This window comes from Myotis myotis, unplaced genomic scaffold (assembly GCF_014108235.1).
Source record: "Myotis myotis isolate mMyoMyo1 unplaced genomic scaffold, mMyoMyo1.p scaffold_m19_p_1, whole genome shotgun sequence".
Classification (NCBI taxonomy): Eukaryota; Metazoa; Chordata; class Mammalia; order Chiroptera; family Vespertilionidae; genus Myotis; species Myotis myotis.
The window spans coordinates 113,726,407-113,745,598 of NW_023416313.1; the positions used below are offsets into that span (position 1 = coordinate 113,726,407).

The following is a 19,192-nucleotide window of genomic DNA, read 5'->3' on the forward strand; positions in this document are numbered from 1 at the left end:
ATGTTTCTATCTCTCTCTCCCTCTCCCTTCCTCTCTGAAATCAATAAAAATATATTTAAAAAAAATAAAAATAAAACAATGAGGTACAGCTATATTTCAAGACATACTAGGTTTAAATACACACAGACCAATATAGAGACTGTGGACACAATGGGGGGTTCTGTGGAAAGTAACCTCACGGTGATCTTCTCATAAATGCCTAGGTAGGCAGTTCACTGTGGGGAGTCATGTCCCAGGCCTACAACCTCTTTGGTGCAAAGCTTTAAGCCAGCCATGTCCACTGTTCCAGTGCATCTAGGTTAACACACCTTTGAAAAACCAGAAGCAATAACCCTCGAAGGTGGTATTAACTCTCAAGAGAGCACATAATCTTAACTATTCTGTTGGCTCCTCCCACCTTTAGGTAATCTTCCTAAGTTCCCTCCTAATTTCAAATGCATAAAAGAAACTGCAAAAAATATTATTCTCCACAGTACTTGAGATCCTGCTGCTCTCCAGTATATATCGTCAGTTTGGCTCAAATTAGCTCATAGAAATCCACAACAGGTTAGGACATTTCTTACAATGACAATATCATAATTATATTTTTATGTTTAAAAGCAACTCTATATGCACATTTATGGGAATGTAAGTACATAAGAAAAAAGACACAGATTAACACCTCCTCTACACAGGATAATAAAAACAGAAATAAGGAAGAAAACAGCAGGGAATAGAGATAAAAGATGACTCTTACTTATGACTTTTACATAACTCTGTCTTTTTAAATTTAATGTATTAACCATTTTATTAAAACCGTTTTCTAGTAAAAATATATAATTTATGTATGTCTACCTTGGTATTTTGCTCCAAATCTTTACTATTCAGAAGTGCATGATTAATCCGAAAAACTATCCAGTCAAATAGGGCACTATATAAAGACTTAGCCATGGAATTCCTCACTGTCACAGCCTGAAAAAAAAAGAAAGGGTTATGAATACAAGTGAAATTAGCAATAATCTAACTAAGATATTATAACAAAGTGTGTTTTGCTCTCATTAAAGAAAAAAGTTTACTAGCATGAATTCAAAATTAACTTTTCTCTCAATATAAATACCTCTAATTATAATAAGCTATAAGTTTTCTATATACATTCATTGATTTAGTCCAACTCAAAGAATCTAGGCTAAAACTGTCTTGAAAAATAAGGAAAAATGAAGGTTATTCAGTTCAAAATAGTTTTACTGAAAATTAATGTATGTGTATGTGTATATGTGTGTGTGTGTGTATATTTTTTTTTTCACCTGGTAAACAAGGTATAACAGGAAGTTTACAAACAAATGACCTTGCCATCTAAAGTGAGGAAGAGTATTCCAAGCAAAGCAATAAATCTGTTAGCAAAAAGGCCATCAATTATGTGCAGAATCCCAGTCAGATTCTTAAAACATAACCATAATATTACTACAGCTACATTCCTGGTTATCTTCAGCTTGTCATCAAGAGTAGCTTCTAGAATTTCTCCATCCCTACACAGAGTAACAATTCTTTCATTACGAAGTTATGCAATTTATTTTTCCCTCATTTCAAACTTTTCCCAGTTTATGGAAACTCTGGACTAACTGCTCAATTTTTCTGTAAATCTGAAATTGTTCTAAAACACAAATTCTACTAGTTAAAGAAAATTCAACATTTTAAAAGTACTACAACCACCCAGCCAGTGTGGCTCAGTGGTTGAGTATCAACCCATGAACCAAGAGGTGACTGGTTCAAGTCCAGGTTGCGGGCTCCATCCCCAGTATGGGGTGTACAGGAGACAACCAATTGATGACGCTTCTCTCTCATCAATGCTTCTATTTATCTATCCCTGTCCCCTCCTCTCTCAAAAAAAAAAAAAATCAATAAAAACATGTTTTTTTCAAAATAAAAAAAAGTACTACAACCTAAAGAGGGGGACATATGTCTTAGATAATCTTGAGTCTTAGCACTTAGAATATAATTATTTATATAGTTATCACCTAGGGACTTATTTTGAAGATTGTATGTTCAGGTACACATTTATTTTCAGTTTTGAAGTTTAGAGGAAGTAAAGAGTAATGATTAATAGCTGGACTACCTTCCAATACCAAATTCTCTACTTATTCTAGTTGTGTGACTTTAGTCAAATTATTTAAATTCTTAGGCTACAGCTTACACATTTGCAAAATAGATATCATACAGATGATGACTGAATTTCTGAATTTCAGTTAAAAAAAAAAAAAGAAAGCTTCAAGTTCTAGCCAAAAATATTACTGCTACCTAAAAACCACTACCAAAGAGAAGACAGGTATCAAATTCTCTATCTTTAACATTATCAACTTGAAAATAATTGGAAAATATTTACAAGTTCTCAGAGAAAAAGGAATGTGTCCCTAGAATTCTATACTTATGCAAGTTATCAACAAAGTATTTTTAAAATACCAATAAAATCACAATAGAATATCTAGAAAGAATTGCCATTCTATTTTTCCCAGAGGGAGAAAAGAGAATAAAGATAATCTGATCATATTCAGCAAAAGTAAAACATTTTAAATCTAAATGAACAAGCAAGATACAAAAAAAGAGAGAAGAAGACAAAATGTTGGTTATTTCAACCCATTAAATATAAATGGGTTAATTTTTTAGTTAAAAGACTGACCTTCATATTAAATTAAAAACTAAGACCCACTTATTTATGGTTTAGAGTTAGATACTATTTTCATAAAATGTAGTTAGAGTCCAGATTTATCAAAGTATACCAATACTTATTAACCCCACAACTCCCAATATTATATTTTCAGCCCCTATTTTTTGAAATGCAGTCCTGCCTATCACAGCTTAATCTCAATAAGCCCAATATCAATTAATATTTTCCCACACAAACAAGATCTCATTTAGTGTTTCCTATCTCACTGAATAATACCAATATTCTTATAGTTGTGTGAACCAGAAAATTAGGATTCATCCTTGACATTATTTCTTCCTCCTTGCCTCCCATTTAGCAAATCATTGACAGATCCTGTTGGTTTCACCATCTAAATTTCTTTCGTTTTAACTATAATGATATCTCCCTACAAGTATCTTACCATTCTAGACAAAGCAGCAAACACCTTTCTCCTCAGTACTAATACAGCCTCCAAATTCATCTTTCCATATTCACTCTTGCCTTGTTTCCTAATCCTAAAATCATCCCCAAGATTCCCATCTCCTGCTGTACATGGTCTATATCACATGTACAGAACCTAATTGTGAGCAGGACTGTAACTATGATGGATTTCATTCCACTAACTGTCATATATTATATGACAAAGATGAAGAGATTTTAAAGATTTCATTATGGCCCCAAATCAGCTGACTTTTTTTATTTTTTTACTTAATCATAGGAAGATCATCCTGGATAGAACTGACTTAATCAGAGAAAACTCTTAAAAGAAACTGATTTCTTTCATTAGAAATTCTCCTGCTGGCGTTGAAGAAGCAAACTGCTATGTTGTGAACAGGACTCTAGCTGCTGAGAATGGCTCTTGACAGCCAACAAGAAATTCAGGGTCTCAGTCCTACAACTATAACAAACTGAATCCTGTCGACAACCTGTGAACTTGAAAGCAGATGTTGAGTCTCAGATGAGAACACAGCCCTGACATACATCTTGATTTCAACCTGGTGAAACCCTGAGCAGAGTACCCAGCTAACCTGTGCCCAGACATGATTTTGGAAAATGTCAGAAAATAAAATTGTATTAAGTGGCTAAGTCTGTTACACAGCTACACAAAACTAATATACTCATTTCCAAATAACTCTCCACACTGCTGCCAGAGTGAAGGTTTATTTGGAAATTTCCATTTATCTTCACATGAAATACTAAAAGCCTTAAGGACTGCTCCTCATTTATACCTAATGCCTAGCACATTTCTAAGCACATATTTCTAAACAAATACCCTAAACAAATATAAATAAAAAATAAAGCAGAGGCTATAAATATAATCTCAAAAAACTAAATTTAAAGTTAAAATGTTTTATAATGAAAAAAGTTGTTAAAGAAAATACAAAAGCAATGAAACCTTACACAAAAACAGGTTGGCTTTTTCTGCTATTTAGAAAAAAGCTCTCAAAGGTGGACATTATAAAATATGACATAAGTTACATGACATAATGAAAATATGTAGACTTGTAGGTACAGTTAGGAGGGACCCAAAAAGTGGGATAAATGGATCAACGTCAGCCCATAAAGCATTCTCTACAATTCAATCGTTATTTCCCCACCCTTGTGTCTTCTAATCTCATATTGCTGTCCTATTTTTATAACTCTCATAGAGTTTCATTTCTTATCACTTTCATAAAATTACATTAAAAATAATCAGATTTTCAGTAGTTTCTTACTTCTATACACCTGGATAGTACAACAACAATGGCTCACTATAGCAATAAATCTCACCTGGAAGCCTTACTATACAGATTATATTTAAAGTCATAGGACTGGGTAAAATAATCTAGATAAAGAACACAGAGAGGAAAAGATAAAGATTGTGTCATAGGGCATTCCATCTTTCAGAGGTCAGAACGAAAGAAAGAAAAAGGAGACAAAAATAAAAACTGAAAAAATAAACCAGGAGAGTCTGAAATAACCAAAAGATAAGAAACTGCCTCAGTGGTTGAGCATCAATCTATGAACCAGGAGGTCACGGTTCAATCCCTAGTCAAGGCACATGTCCAGGTTGCGGTTGCGGGCTCGAACCCCAGTGTAGGGTGTGCAGGAGGCATCCAATCAATGATTCTCTCTCTCCTTCTCCCTTCCTCTCTGAAATAAATAAAAACATACTTTCAAAAAAGAAGGAATAATCAATTGGGTCAAATATTGCTCATTTATAATTCTATCATCTCTTCAAGTTAATATGAAACTTAAGAATGGTGAGTAGATTAAGAGCTTTTAAGAAAAATGTAAGCCTAATTCCTTAAATCACATTCAACTTTAAGTTTTCAAGTTGATGGAAAGTTCACAAATTTCAAGGGCCCAGAAATATTTCAATCAACATTTTTTCTTGTTATTTTCATTTTGTGTTAAGAGAAATGACACAACCCAAACTTCTAAAAATTATCAGAGTACTTTGATCCAGAGAAAATCTACTCATACCTCTGCCAGTCTGTATGGTAAAATAAGCTTTTCTCCCACTGTCACAGTCTTCCTCATAATTAATGCTTCAAATAGCATCTCTTCTTTAACCTGTACAACAGAAAAGTAAGTTCAATATATAAGATTCATAACAATGGTTTGAATTATTTATTGAAAAGCCATATAGAGAAAAAAATTAAGATTAGCAAATAGTAGACAACAGAGTAAAAGAAAGACAATACACTGGAAAATTTTAAATATTGGCCAAAGTGAAATGTAAGTGTCCTACCTGGCGGGTTTTGCTCAGTGGTTGAGCATTGACCCATGCACCAGGAAGTCAAAGGTTCAATTCCCTGTCAGGGCACATGCCCGGTTTCGGGCTCAATCCCCAGTAGGTGGCATGCAGGAGGCAGCAATGTTTTTCTCTCCTCCATGTTTCTATCTCTCTCTCCCTCGCCCTTCCTATCTCTAAAATCAATTTTATTTTAAAATGTTTTTAAGCATGTGTCCCATAGACTCCACTCCCAGACCTCCAAAAAAAATAAATCAAATAAATAAATAAATTTAATTTTTAAATTAAAGTTTTCATTCTGATCATAATGGAGAAACATAATTTTATTGTGCAGAATATGGAAAATATAAAATAGTATAAACAACTTTTTAAGACGATCAACCATAATCTCCTAACCTGGAGAAAAGGACTGAACAGCAACAACACTTCTTGAGTTCCAGGAACATTGCAATAATTTATGTTTAATTTATGGGTAATAATTTATGTTTCAGTTGTTTATTTTTATTTACAGATGATAAACTTTAAGATAAAGTTCATGCTTCCTTTGTTCTCACTCTCTAGAGGCCAATACTATCATAAATTTGATATGTGTCATTTCAGTTTATTTATGTATACATACAGTACATATTAGATGTTTTCATAAACATTATCTTATACTGTCATGTGAATTTAACTTTTATCTGTATATCATATTCCCATTTATTTTTTAGATATAATTATCTTGATAATTTAGATCAATCTTGTTCATTTTAAATGCTATATAGCACAAAACTATATCAATTACCACACTGTGTGATCCATTCTACTTTTAGGCACTAACACCACTTATATTTTTGCTCTATTAGAAAATAAACTGCAGTAAATATTCCTGCATATGCTTTTAAGAGTTTCTCTGAAGTACATACCTAAAAGTGAAATTACCAGGTTGTAATGTACACATTTTCAGCTTTATAGGATATTGCCTGTACACAGTTTTTACCAACCTGCTCTCTCAGCAGCAGCACTCAGAGTTTCCTATTTCTTCAAACCTTGACTATACCTGGTATTATCAGACTTTTTACTTTTACCACACTGGTGAGCATGAAATGGTAAAACAGGGTATTTTATAAAGCATCCATACATAATAAAGAATTTTCATAAAATTTTATATAGATAATATAAAATACATAAAGCAAAATAGATTAGACTACAAAGAGAAATGAGTTATAAAAACAAGAGAATACAATATTACCCTGACACCAGCAATTCATGACAGATCAATCATTTTATTAAAATATGATTGCACCATAAAGAAAATATATCTTCTTTTGCCCTAGCCAGTTTGGCTCAGTGGATAGAGCATCGACCTGCAGACCAAAGGGTCCCAAGATTCAATTCTAGTCAAGGGCACGTACCTTGGTTGTAAGCTCCTCCCCAGCCTGGGTAGGGGCTCATGCAGGAGGCAACCAATCACTGTGTTTCTCTCACAGTGATGTTACTCTCTGTCTTTCCCTCTCTCTTCTACTCTCCCTAAAAATCAATGGGAAAATATCCTCAAGTGGGGATTAACCAAAAAAAAGGAAAGAAAATTCACCTTCTTTTGAAAAATATACCTTCTATTGCCCAATCCTCAAATTTCAAAAAGTAAAAACAATTTGAGGCACATTACTTTCACAAAATACAGTAAAACTAAAAATGAACAGTCAAAGATTAAATATAAAACCATATCCTTTCAGATATATTTAAAATATTTTTATAAACCAAAATAAATATGAGATTACAAAAACACAATAAAACTAAGAAAACGCATGTGATTTTAAAAAACCAGCATTATGCCCCAGGTGGTTTGGCTCAGTGGATAGAGTGTCGGCATGTGGACTGAAGGGTCCTGGGTTTGATTCCAATCAAGGAAACATGCCTGGTTGCGAGCTCAATCCCCAGTAGGGGGCGGGCAGGAGGCAACCAATCAATGATTCTCTCTCATCATTGATGTTTCTATCTCTCTCTCCTTCTCCCTTCCTTTCTGAAATCAATAAAAATATATTTAAATACATACATACATACATACAATAAAAGAAAAAAAACAGTGTTATACTGTGAGGTGTATTTCTAAATTTCAGCAATTATTATTAAAAATGAAAAAAACATTTAAAAATAAAAGATCTTTGAAGTATGGTCAAGAAATTTTTCTAAAGGAATGAGCAAATGTAAGCTGGCAAAAACATGGAGCAACGGTTATTTCCATATACTTGTATAAACTGGTACAACCCCTGTAGAAAGTCATTTGTCAATATCAGTAACCTCAATATGTGTATATACCTTAACACAAAAGTCTACTCCTTAAACTGTATTCTAGAACAGCAATTTTCAACCACTGTGCCTCAAGAATTTTTAAAACATGCAATACCTAACTATTTAGTCAGGGGCACTGACCTCTTTTCCCTTAGACTTTCAAATAAAAAAAAATGACAGCAGCCAACACAATAGCCATCCAATATGAATGAAGCAAAATTATATCTATTTTTTGTCAGATCAACAAAAAATATATTTTTGGTGTGCCAGAGTTTTAGTAATTCGTTTATGTGTGTCATGAGATTTAAAAAAGGTTGAAAATCATTGTCCTGTGAATAATGCTCACAAACGCTAACAGCAGGCATGTACAAGAATGTCTATCATAATCTATAATAATAAAAGCATAATATGGTAATTAGACCAGACAGCCGAATGACCTTCCGGATGTCATACCAGACGTCCTTCCTGACCAAGCCATGGTGGTGGGGGCGAGACAGAAACAGTTACAGGCAATGAGGCAGGCAGGCAGAGTGGTTACGGGCGATCAGGTAGGCAGGCAAGTGGTTAGGCGTGATGAGGCAGGCAAGCAGAGTGGTTAGGGGTGATCAGGCAGGCAGGCAGGCAAGCAGTTAGGAGCCAGCGGTCCCAGATTGCAAGAGGGATGGCCGACTGCCGGTTTAGACAGTCGGACATCCCCCAAGGGGTCCTGGATTGCGAGAGGGTGCAGACCAGGCTGAGGGATCCTCCTCCCCTGTGCACGAATTTCACACACCAGCCTCTAGTCTTATTTATAAAAGAAAAATTACGAACAACCTCAATCCCCACTAAAGCAGATAAGCTATGTTGTTTTATTCATAGAATAGAATTTTAAAAAGCAACTAAAAAGACGACTCTAGAGCAGGGGTGGGCAAACTTTTTGACTCGAGGGCCACAATGGGTTTTTAAACTGGACCAGAGGGCCGGAACAAAAGCATGGACGGAGTGTTTGTGTGAACTAATACATGTTAACACTGCTGCTGGTGAAGGAGCGGAGGAGAGAGCAAGAGAACCCTCCACTCTTTCGGCTCCGCGGGCCAGATAGAACAGCCGAACGGGCCGGATCCGGCCTGCTGGCCGTAGTTTGCCCACGGCTACTCTAGAGTATATAAATCAGCTTTGAAAAATCTCAAAATCATAATATGGAATGAAAAAGTCGAGTTTAGCATGATACACACAGTACAACATTTATATAAAGTGTGAAAACATGCAGAACTATATATTCTTTATGGAAATATCTACCTATTCTGAAAATATAAAATCAAGAATGGGAATGATAAACATCAAATTCATAATAGTGTTTACTTCTGGAAGGGGTAGAGCACACAGTGAGCTTTATATTATATGCAGTGTCTTATTACTTGTGTAGGACTGTAAGTATACATTCAGGTAGTTAAATCATTTCCTATATGTATTGTGCTAAAAATGTTTCATAATTTAACACAGAGGAAAAGTACATGTATAAAAACAAAAATTAATAAATTAAATGGCAGAACTAATATATCTAAAGGCCCATTATTTTGTTGTTGTTGTTAATCCTCACCCAAGGATATTTTTTCCACAGATTTTTAGAGAGAGTGGAATAGATAGAGTGAGGAAGGAAGAGACAGAGAAACACCCGTGTGAGAGAGACACATTGACTGGTTGCCTCCCACACATGCCCCAACCAGTGCAGGGGCTCGAACCTGCAACCTTTACGTGCATGGGCCAGCGCTCTAACCACTGAGAAATGACAGCCAAGGCTAAAAGGCCCCTTATTCTAGCTAATAAAAGAGTAATATGCAAACTGACCATTACTCCAACACACAAGATGGCCACCCCATGTGGTCAAAGATGACTGCCCCCATGTGGACACAAGATGGCCGGCAGGGGAGGGCAGTTGGGGGCAATCAGGCCTGTTGGGGGCGACCAGACCTGAAGGGGAGGACAGTTAGGGGCGAACAGGCCAGCAGGGAAGGGCAGTTGGGGGCAATCGGGCAAGCAGGGGAGGGCAGTTAGGGGCAACCGGGCTGGCAAGGGAGGGAAGTTAGGGGTGACTGGGCCAGCAGGGGAAGGCAGTTAGGGGTGACCAGGCTGGCAGAGGAGGGCAGTTAGAGGCAATCGGGCTGGCAGGGGAACAGTTAGGTGTAGATCAGGCTGGCAGAGGAGTGGTTAGAGGGTGATCAGGCTGGCAGGCAGGAGCAGTTAGGGGCAATCAGATAGGCAGGCAGGAGAGCGGTTGGGAGCCAGCAGTCCTGGATTGTGAGAGGGATTTCCAACTGCCCGTTACAGTCAGACATCCCTCGAGGTGTCCCAGATTGGAGAGGGTGCAGGCTGGGCTGAAACGCACACACAACCCCATGCACTAATTTTGTGCACCAGGTCTCTAGTTCACCGGTTCTTAACCTGTGGGTCACGACCCCTTTGGGGGTCGAACTACCCTTTAACAGGGATCACCTAAGACCATCAGAAAACACATATATAATTACATATTGTTTTTGTGATTAATCACTATGCTTTAATTATGTTCAATTTGTAACAATGAAATTGGGGGGCACCACAACATGAAGAACTATATTAAAGGGTCGCGGCATTAGGAAGGTTGAGAACCACTGCTCTAGTTTGGAAATAACATACAGAAAGCTAACACCATACAAAAAAACTTTTAAACATTAGCATATTTACAAAGAACACAAACATAATAAATTTTAAACATTTAATCAACACATGAATTCCTAGAAAAACATAAATTATCAACATTAACTCATGCAAAATTTGAAAATCCTAAATAATTAGTTAACCCAAAATAAACTGAAAGGACATCAAATATAGTTGATCACAGTGCTGATATCTCTCAAATTTTTATGGAATATAATAATCTCTGCTAATTTTTTTTAATTTTTTCAATTATAGTTTATACCCAATATCACTGCGCATCAGTTTCAGGTGTACAGCATTGTGGTTGGAAAATCATACACTTTGATATTTCCAATACTCAACCATCACCATATATGGTTTTTACAATATTATTGACTATATCCACTATACTGTACTTTACATCCCTATTACTATTTTATAACTTCCAATCTGTACTTCTTACAACCTCCCTTCTGACAGCCATCACTCTGTTCCTTGTATCTATGAGTCCGTTCTTCTTTTGTTTGTTTGTTTTATTGTTCTTTAGATTCACATATAAGTAAAATCATATGGTACTTTTCTTTCTCTGACTAACTTATATCACATAGTATAATACCCTCTAGATCCAACTTCTTCTTTTAATTGCAGAAGAATCCATAAAAGAATGAAGAACAACCTAACTCAACTTAAGAAATTGGCTTGAATCCCAGCAACAACACAGCCCTGGTAACTCTTACGCAGCCAGCTCTGGGCAGTGAACTTCCACTGGACAGAGAGGCCCTGTAGCCTCAGAGGCCAACCCCAGAACACTGCCACCCAGAGGCTGACCCACAAACTGACTCTTTGCTAAACACAAAATAAGGCAGTCTGGGAAACAAATGCGGCTTGCTTTAAAATAAGGACTGTGGTTTACAACACAGAGGAACAGTGTATCGCAGGGAAACTCAACACTCTCCTGAATACCTGGCAGGTCTAAGGCGAGCCACACTGAAGAATAGAAGAACCGAAGGACCTTCACTACTGCAATATTTTTTTTTTCTTTTTTCACCTTTTAACTAAGAAACCAATTTTTTTTCTTTTTTTCTTTTTTTTTTCTTTTCCTCTTCTTCTTTTTTTTTTCTTCTTTTTTCCATCACCTGATTTTACCCTTTTAATTACTACCTTCTTATTTTTAACCAGTATTATTACTGCTACCATTTTACCATTTTTTTTTAAAGTGTCATTTTATTTTCTCTTTATTTTATTTTGGGATTAGTGTTCTCCATTCTATTTTCATCGTTATATTATTGGTTATTTCTAGTTTGCATTCATCTCCAGGGAGCTGTTGCTGGAATTTGTTGGGATTAATGGCTGTTCTATAGGAGTATTCTCCTCATATAAAAAAGTCTCTTCCCCTCTTCCACTTCATTCTCTCTTTTCGCTCTTTTTTTTCTTTTCCTTTCTTTTCTCGCTTTTACTTTCCCCCCTCATTTTTCCCAATTTCATTTTTGCACTCCTTTTTTTGGTCCCTAATTTTCTTTTCTTTTTTCTCTTTTCTCTTTTTCTCTTCCTTCTTCCTTATCCCCTAATTCTCTTAATTCAGGTGGTCACCTTTATTTGGGGTTATTAATATCGTGAATATATTTGTGTATAGTGCCTGGTACGTGGTGCCTTGTTGTGTTGTATTTTGTGCCTTTAAATCAACACAGCAGATCCAAGCAACAGCAACCTCCTGAGCACCACACCCTCTGCTGAGGAACAGCAGCTGTACGTGAAACCTCGCCCCACCAGCCAGAAGAGCCACCACAGCTGTGAACAGCACCCACCAGAAGAGTTGCTGCCAACTGAAGAGGAGCTGCTACCGCAACCGCCCGAAGAGCAACCGCAGACCAAGGAGTCACTGCCACCAAGGGAGCAGCCACTGAACGACTCAACGTCTAAATATGTCAGTGAGATCAAACATGGGTAGACAAAGAAACCCCCAAAGGAAAGAGAAGGAGGACTCTCCAGAAAAGCAGCTAAGTAATACAGAGGCATGCAACATGACAGAAAAAGAATTCAGAATAAGGGTCCTAGAGTGCATAAACCGGATGGAGGAAAAAATCGACAACCTCAGCAAGAAGCAAGAAGAAACAGATGAAAAAATCGATAACATATGGAAGAAGCTAGAAGAAACAGATGAAAAAATCAACAACTTAAGTAAGACCCAAGAAGAAATGAAGAGTGATATAGCTGCAATGAAAAACTCCATTGAAAGTATCAACAGTAGACTAGGAGAAGCGGAGGACCGAATTAGTGATTTAGAAGACAAGGAAGCAAAACACACCCAAAACGTACTGCAATTGGAGAAAAAAATGAAAAGACAGGAGGAGAGCCTAAGGGAGCTTTGGGACAACATGAAACGAAACAACATACGAATAATAGGGGTACCAGAACAACAGAAGGATGAACAAGGATTAGAAAACCTATTAGAAGAAATAATATCAGAAAACTTCCCTGAGGTGGGGAAGAAAAAAGTCACACAAGCCCAGAGAGTCCCAAACAAGGTGAACCCAAAAAGACCCACACCAAGACACATCATAATTACCATGGCAAATGTTCAGGACAAAGAGAGAATCTTACAGGCTGCAAGAGAGAGACGGAAAGTTACATACAAGGGATCTCCCATTAGATTGTCAAATGATTTCTCAACAGAAACACATCAGGCCAGAAAAGAATGGACGGAAATTTACAAAGTGATGCAAAGCAAAGGACTGAATCCAAGAATACTCTATCCAGCAAGGCTATCATTCAAACTTGAAGGGGAAATAAGAAGCTTCACAGACAAAAAAAGGCTAAGGGAGTTTATCACCACCAAGCCAGCAATGCAAGGAATGCTAAAGGGACTGGTATAAAAATAAGAAAGAAGTTGGCTTAATGCTGGCACTAAAACCTGACAACAGTTGTACACACATCTACACACTATGCACAAGCACATAAACAAAACTAATCTTGCTTCTATCTGATAAGCATCCTAAAGAAAACATTACTGAATTCATTATATACTTCTATAATTTTTCAAATGCTGTTGATATTATATATATATAAAATAGGACAGAGAGAAAGAAAGGCAAAACAGATTAGAAACAATCCTATGAAATAAAAGAGACATGGTAATTAGCCATACCTCCACTACCCTTCCCATTGGCTAATCAGGGCGATATGCAAATTAACTGCCAGCCAAGATGGCAGCCGGCAGCCAGACAGCTTGAAGCTAACATGAGGCTTGCTTGCTTCAGTGATGGAGGACTGCAACGTTCCCCGCCTGCCTTGCCAGCCTCTGAGCTTGCAGTTTGAAACATTGTTACAAATATAGAAGCTAAACAAAACCCCAGAAACCTGCTTTCAGCCCACCAGGATCTCAGAGCTGTAGTTGAAACAGTATTTCGATTATAGAACCCAAATAAACCAGATACCTGCTTTCAGCAGCAGAGGCCTCAGAGCTGGAGCCAGAGCTAAAGCTGGCCCAGAATAAAAAAAAGAAAAAGAAAAAAAGGAGCAGTTGGGAGCTTCAGTCACCTGCCAGCCTGAAAACAGCCCTCAGCCTCTCACCCAGACTGGCCAGGCACCCCAGTGGGGACCCCCACCCTTAAGGGTGTGTGACAAGCTGCAAACAGCCATCATCCCCTCATCCAGGCTGGCCAGGCACCCCAGTGGGGACCCCCACGCTGATCCAGGACACCCTTCAGGGAAAACCAGCCAGCCCCCACCCATGCACCAGGCCTCTATCCTATATAGTGAAAGGGTAATATGCCTCCCAGCACCGGGATCAGCGGAGCCGAGAGGCCTCCCGGCACCGGGATCAGCGTGACAGGGGGCAGCGCCCAAACCCCCTGATCACCCTGCGGCTCTGTGTGTGACAGGGGGTGGGGCCACAACCTCCCTATCCGCCCTGCTCTGTTCATGACAGGGGAAGGCGCCCCAACCCCCTGATCAGCCCTGCTCTGTGCCTGATACAGGGGAGCTCCCCAACCCCCTCATCGCCCTGAAGCTCTGTGTGTGACAGGGTGAGGCGCCCCAACCCCCCCCTCCCCACGGGCCCTGCTCTGTGTGTGACGGGGTAGAGCCATAACCTCCCCATCAGGCCTGCCCTGAGTGTGAGAGTGGCAGCGCCCCAACCCCCTGATCGGCCCTGCTCTGTGGGTGATAGAGGGCGGTGCCCCAACCCCCTGATGGGCCCTGCTCTGTGCGTGACGGGGTGGCGCCGCAACCTCCCCATCGACCCTGCCTTGAGTGTGACAGGGGACGGTGCCCCAACACCCCAATTGGCCCTACCTTGAGCATGACTGAGGGTGGATCGCAACCTCCCGATCCGCCCTGCTCTGTGCATGACAGGGGGCATCGCCCAACTCCCCAATCGGCCCTGCTCTTTGCCCGACCAGGGGCTGCACCTAGGGATTGGCCTGCCCTCTGCCACCCTGGTGCAGGCCTAAGCCAGCAGGTCGTTATCTTCCGAGGGGTCCCAGGCTGCGAGAGGGCACAGGCCGGGCTGAGGGACCCCCCCCTCCCCCGCCCCCCGAGTGCACAAATTTTTGTGCACGGGCCTATAGTATATATATATATATATATATATATATATATATATATATATATATATATATATATATGTTGTTGTTAGTTTGATTGTTGATTAGATTGGTTTTATGTTTAATCAGTACTGTTACTACTACTGGCTCAAAAATATCTTTGGGATCAAAGATGGCTGCCAATGAGAAAGCTGGCTGCAAGATAGTGTGTGAGAGAACAAAAGGAGAGTGTGTGGACGTACAGGGAGTGTCTACTTGTGAGTGACGGACAGGTATATTCCAAGGGACTGTTGGGGTCTACCAGACTGGCTCCCCTGACCAGGCAGCCTCCACCACAGCTGAAATCTCTCCCGGAGTGACCGGCTCTGCCGCAGAGACCACGACATCTTGAAGTGGAGAGTGGCTGTGTTCGGTAGCCTAGGATTACCTTCAATCGGGAAGAATTGGATACCTCCCAGGACCCTACAACCACAACACCCAGGGTCCACCTGCGAACCCACAAACGCGAATACACGGACTCAGACGAGCTCTGCACCTTCTCAAGGAAAGGTCAGATTTTGCTCAGAGAAAAGTGAGGTCTGCGATCCAGGCTGAAGCGAGAAACGCACGCAGTGGGATCTAGGGGTTTGGAGGAAGTCTGTGCCCCACAAAATCCATAACCACTGGTGCCAGCGTAGTCTGCGAATGTGGAAAGGGGTCCACAGGGCTGCTGACAGAAGAGAACTTTAGAAATCAATGCATAGCTGGACTGGGCACAAAAAGGCAGCATGAAGCTTTACCAGTAAATCGGCTGCACTGTGCCAGGGGAAAAAGACATGCACAGAGAAGTGAGCAGAGTTGCACGCAGTGAAGGGGCAAAAAAGTCGCAAGTTCATGCACTTACTCTGGATCTTTTTTCTCTTTAAATCCTTGCTTTTGATTACTAAGCCCAGTACATAGGATCACCCAATTAAAAACACTCTCAGAGACTGCAGGGGGAAGCTGTTTTTGTGGAATGTGGGGAGAAATGATCAGAAAACCAGCTCTGGGGCATTCCATACCCCCAAACCAGTATTAAGTGCAGCAGGGAAAACAAATTCTAAATACTGGGTAGAGAGGACTTATAGCCCCGATGTCAATATAGAAACACTGCCACACAGGGGTTGAATCACAAATTGACTCTTGTGTAAATACAACCACAGGCAGGCTGAGAAACAAAGAAATACTGCCTGCTTGAAAACAGGATTCTGGCTTACAACAAAGAGGACCTGTGGAACGCAGGGAACTTCAATACTGTCCTGACTCCCTGACAAGAAACAGGCCAGGCGTGCCAAACAGAACAATATAGGAATTGAATGACCTTCACTACTGCACATTTTTATTTCTTATCTTTTACTTAAGAAACTAATTTTTTTTCTCACTTGATTTTACCTTTTCAATTATTATATTTTTTATGTTTAATCAGTACTGTTACTACTACTAGAGGCCAGGTGCACGAAATTCGTGAACTGGGAGTGTGGGGGTGTCCCTCAGCTGAGCCTGCACCCTCTCCAAACTGGGAGCCTTCAGGGAATATCCGACTGCCAGTTTAGGCCCAATCCCACAGACCTAAACCGGCAGTCGGACATCCCTCTCGCAATCTGGAACTCCTGGCTCCCAACAGCTCGCCTGCCTGCCTGCCTGCCTGCCCCTAACCTCTTCTTCTTGATCGCCCCATAACCGCTCCCCTGCCAGCCTGATCGACGCCTAACTGCTCCCCTGCCAGCCCGATCGCCCCCAACTGCCTTCCCCTGACAGTCCGGTCCACCCTAACTGCCCTCCCCTGCCAGTCTGGTTGCCCCTACCTGCCTTCCAATGCAGGCCTGGTAGCCCCAAAATGCCCTCCCCTGTTGGCCCAATCACCCACAACTTCCCTCCCCTGACAGCATGGTCCACCCTAACTTCCCTCCCCTGCCAGTCTGGTTGCCCCTACCTGCCTTCCCCTGAAGGCCTGGCCGTCCCCAAATGCCCTCCCCTGCTGCCCTGATCAGCCACAACTGCCCTCCCCTGCCGGCCATCTTGTGGTGACCATCTTATAACAACATGGGCGCAGCCATCTTGTGCGAGGGTGTGACAGTCAATTTGTGAATTACCTCTATTATAAAGGATTATTTTACCTTTGTTTAAAGTTTCATTTTATTTTCTCTTTATTTTATTTCATTTTTGGATTAGTGTTCTACATCCTTTTTTCATTTATCCTTTAGCATTATTTTATTCTATCTCAACTTTACTTTTATATCAACTCTCTCTTCCTCACTTTTACCCTTTTGTTGTCCTGTTTCTCTTACCCTCTTCCTGCTTTAGATTTTCTCTATTCCTTCTTTTTACCGCATTACCAATTCATCCTACTTATATATCCAACTTCCAATCGCCTGGTCCAAGTCCATACACACTTTTCTCTTCTGTATCTTCACTATCCAAATTTTTTCTCTTCCCTTTATTTGTTTTTTTACTTATGTTTTCTGTTTTATTTTGTTTTGTTTTGCCTTTCTTTCTCTCTTATTGTTGTTTCTAGTTTGATTGTTGATTAGATTGGTTTTTTTGTATCTTTGTGTGATTGTTTCTCTTTTATTTCTTCTGTTTTTCCTCTCCTTGCTTGTTATTAGTTGTTATTTGTAGTTTGCATTCATATATTGGTATTAGTTATTTGTATTTTTTTGGATTAGTTGTTGTTCTATTGGAGTTTTCTCCCCATATAAATAGTATTTTCTCCCTTCTTTTTTATTCTATTTCTTTTCTCTCTTACATTTTTTACTTTTCTCAATATGATTTTTGCACTTTATTTTTTTTTCTTTTTTTTTATCCCTTAATTCTCTTTTCTCTGGTGGTCACCTTTATATTGGATTATTAGTATCGTGAATACCTTTTTGTTCAGTGCCTTGTGCGCTGTGCCTTGTTGTGTTCTATTTTGTGCCTTTCAGTCAATGCAGGAGAGAGAGAGCTACATAACCAGACACCTCGACAGGAGATATCATGGGGAGACAAAGAAACTGCACATGAAAGAAAAGAAGGCATCACCAAAAAAGGAAGTAAACGAAATGGAGGCAAGCAATATGTCAGAGAAAGAATTCAGAACAATGGTCATAAGGTCACTGAAAAGGTTGAAAGACAAATTCAACAATATGTGTAAGAACCAAGAATAAATGAAGAAGAAAGAAGAAATGAAAAATGATATCACTGCAATAAATAACTCAATAAAAAGCATCAACAGTAGATTAGAAAAAGTGGAGGACCACATCAGTGAACTAGAAGGCAATGTAGGAAAAAATACCCAAGCAGAGCAGCATCTAGAAAAAAAACTTAAAAAACAGGAGGAGAGCCTAAGGGAACTTTGGGACAACATAAAAAAAATAAAAAAATAAAAAATCTGCATAATGAGGGTGCCAGAAGGAGAGGAAACTGAGCGAGGAACAGAAAACCTGTATGAAGAAATGATGACAGAAAATTTCCCTGATATAAAGGGGGGAACACTCACACAAGTCCAAGAAGCTCACAGAATCCCAAACAAAATAAACCCCAAAAGACCAACACCAAGGTACATTATAATTAAATTGGCAAACACCACCAACAAAGTAAGGATCTTAAAAGCAGCCAGAGAAAGACAGAAAGTTACCAACAAATGATCCCCCATCAGACTAGCGACTGATTCCTCAACAGAAATCCATCAGGCCAGAAGGGAATGAAATGAAATAAATATACAAAGTCATGCAAAGTAAGGGTCTGAATCCAAGAATACTGTACCCAGCAAGGATATCAAGCAAAATTGAGGGTGAAATCAGGAGTTTCACAGACAAAAAAGGACTAAGGGAGTTTATCACCACCAAACCAGCAATGCAAGAAATGCTAAAGGATCTGCTGTAAAAAGAAATAGGAAGCAAAGAAGGAACACAGGTATAAAGAATTAAAATGGCAACAAACAAGTACCTATCAATAATAACTTTAAATGTAAATGGATTAAATGCCCCAATCAAAAAACGTAGAGTAGCTGAGTGGATAAGAAAACATGACCCATATATCTGCTGTCTACAGAAAACCAATCTCAGAACAAAGGACTCGCACAGACTGATGGTGAAGAGATGTAAATGGTTTTTCAGGCGAATGGAAATGAAAAAAAAAAAGCTGGGGAGATATATATATATATATATCTGACAAATTAGATCTCAAAGTGAAGGACATAAAACGAGATAAGGAAGGCCATTTCATAATACTAAAGGGAGCAATCCAACAAGAAGAAATAACTCTGGTAACCATATACACACCCAATATAGGAGCACCCAAATACATACAAAAAACTTCTGGAGAATAACAAGG

The 19,192-nt window shown here is 39.3% G+C and overlaps 1 protein-coding gene across 19 annotated transcripts in view; it reads right to left on the minus strand.

Annotated features, from left to right (window-relative positions):
• Positions 1 to 19,192, minus strand: part of MYO9A (myosin IXA) — a 445,773-nt gene that overhangs the window by 263,018 nt on the left and 163,563 nt on the right. For all 19 annotated transcript variants that reach the window (XM_036347868.1, XM_036347858.1, XM_036347886.1 and 16 more), the window contains 2 exons: positions 5,126 to 5,215; positions 835 to 951 (listed from right to left, as the gene is read on the minus strand). In XM_036347868.1, coding sequence (XP_036203761.1) covers positions 835 to 951; positions 5,126 to 5,215 — 207 coding nt within the window. The remainder of the gene's footprint in view (positions 1 to 834; positions 952 to 5,125; positions 5,216 to 19,192) is intronic.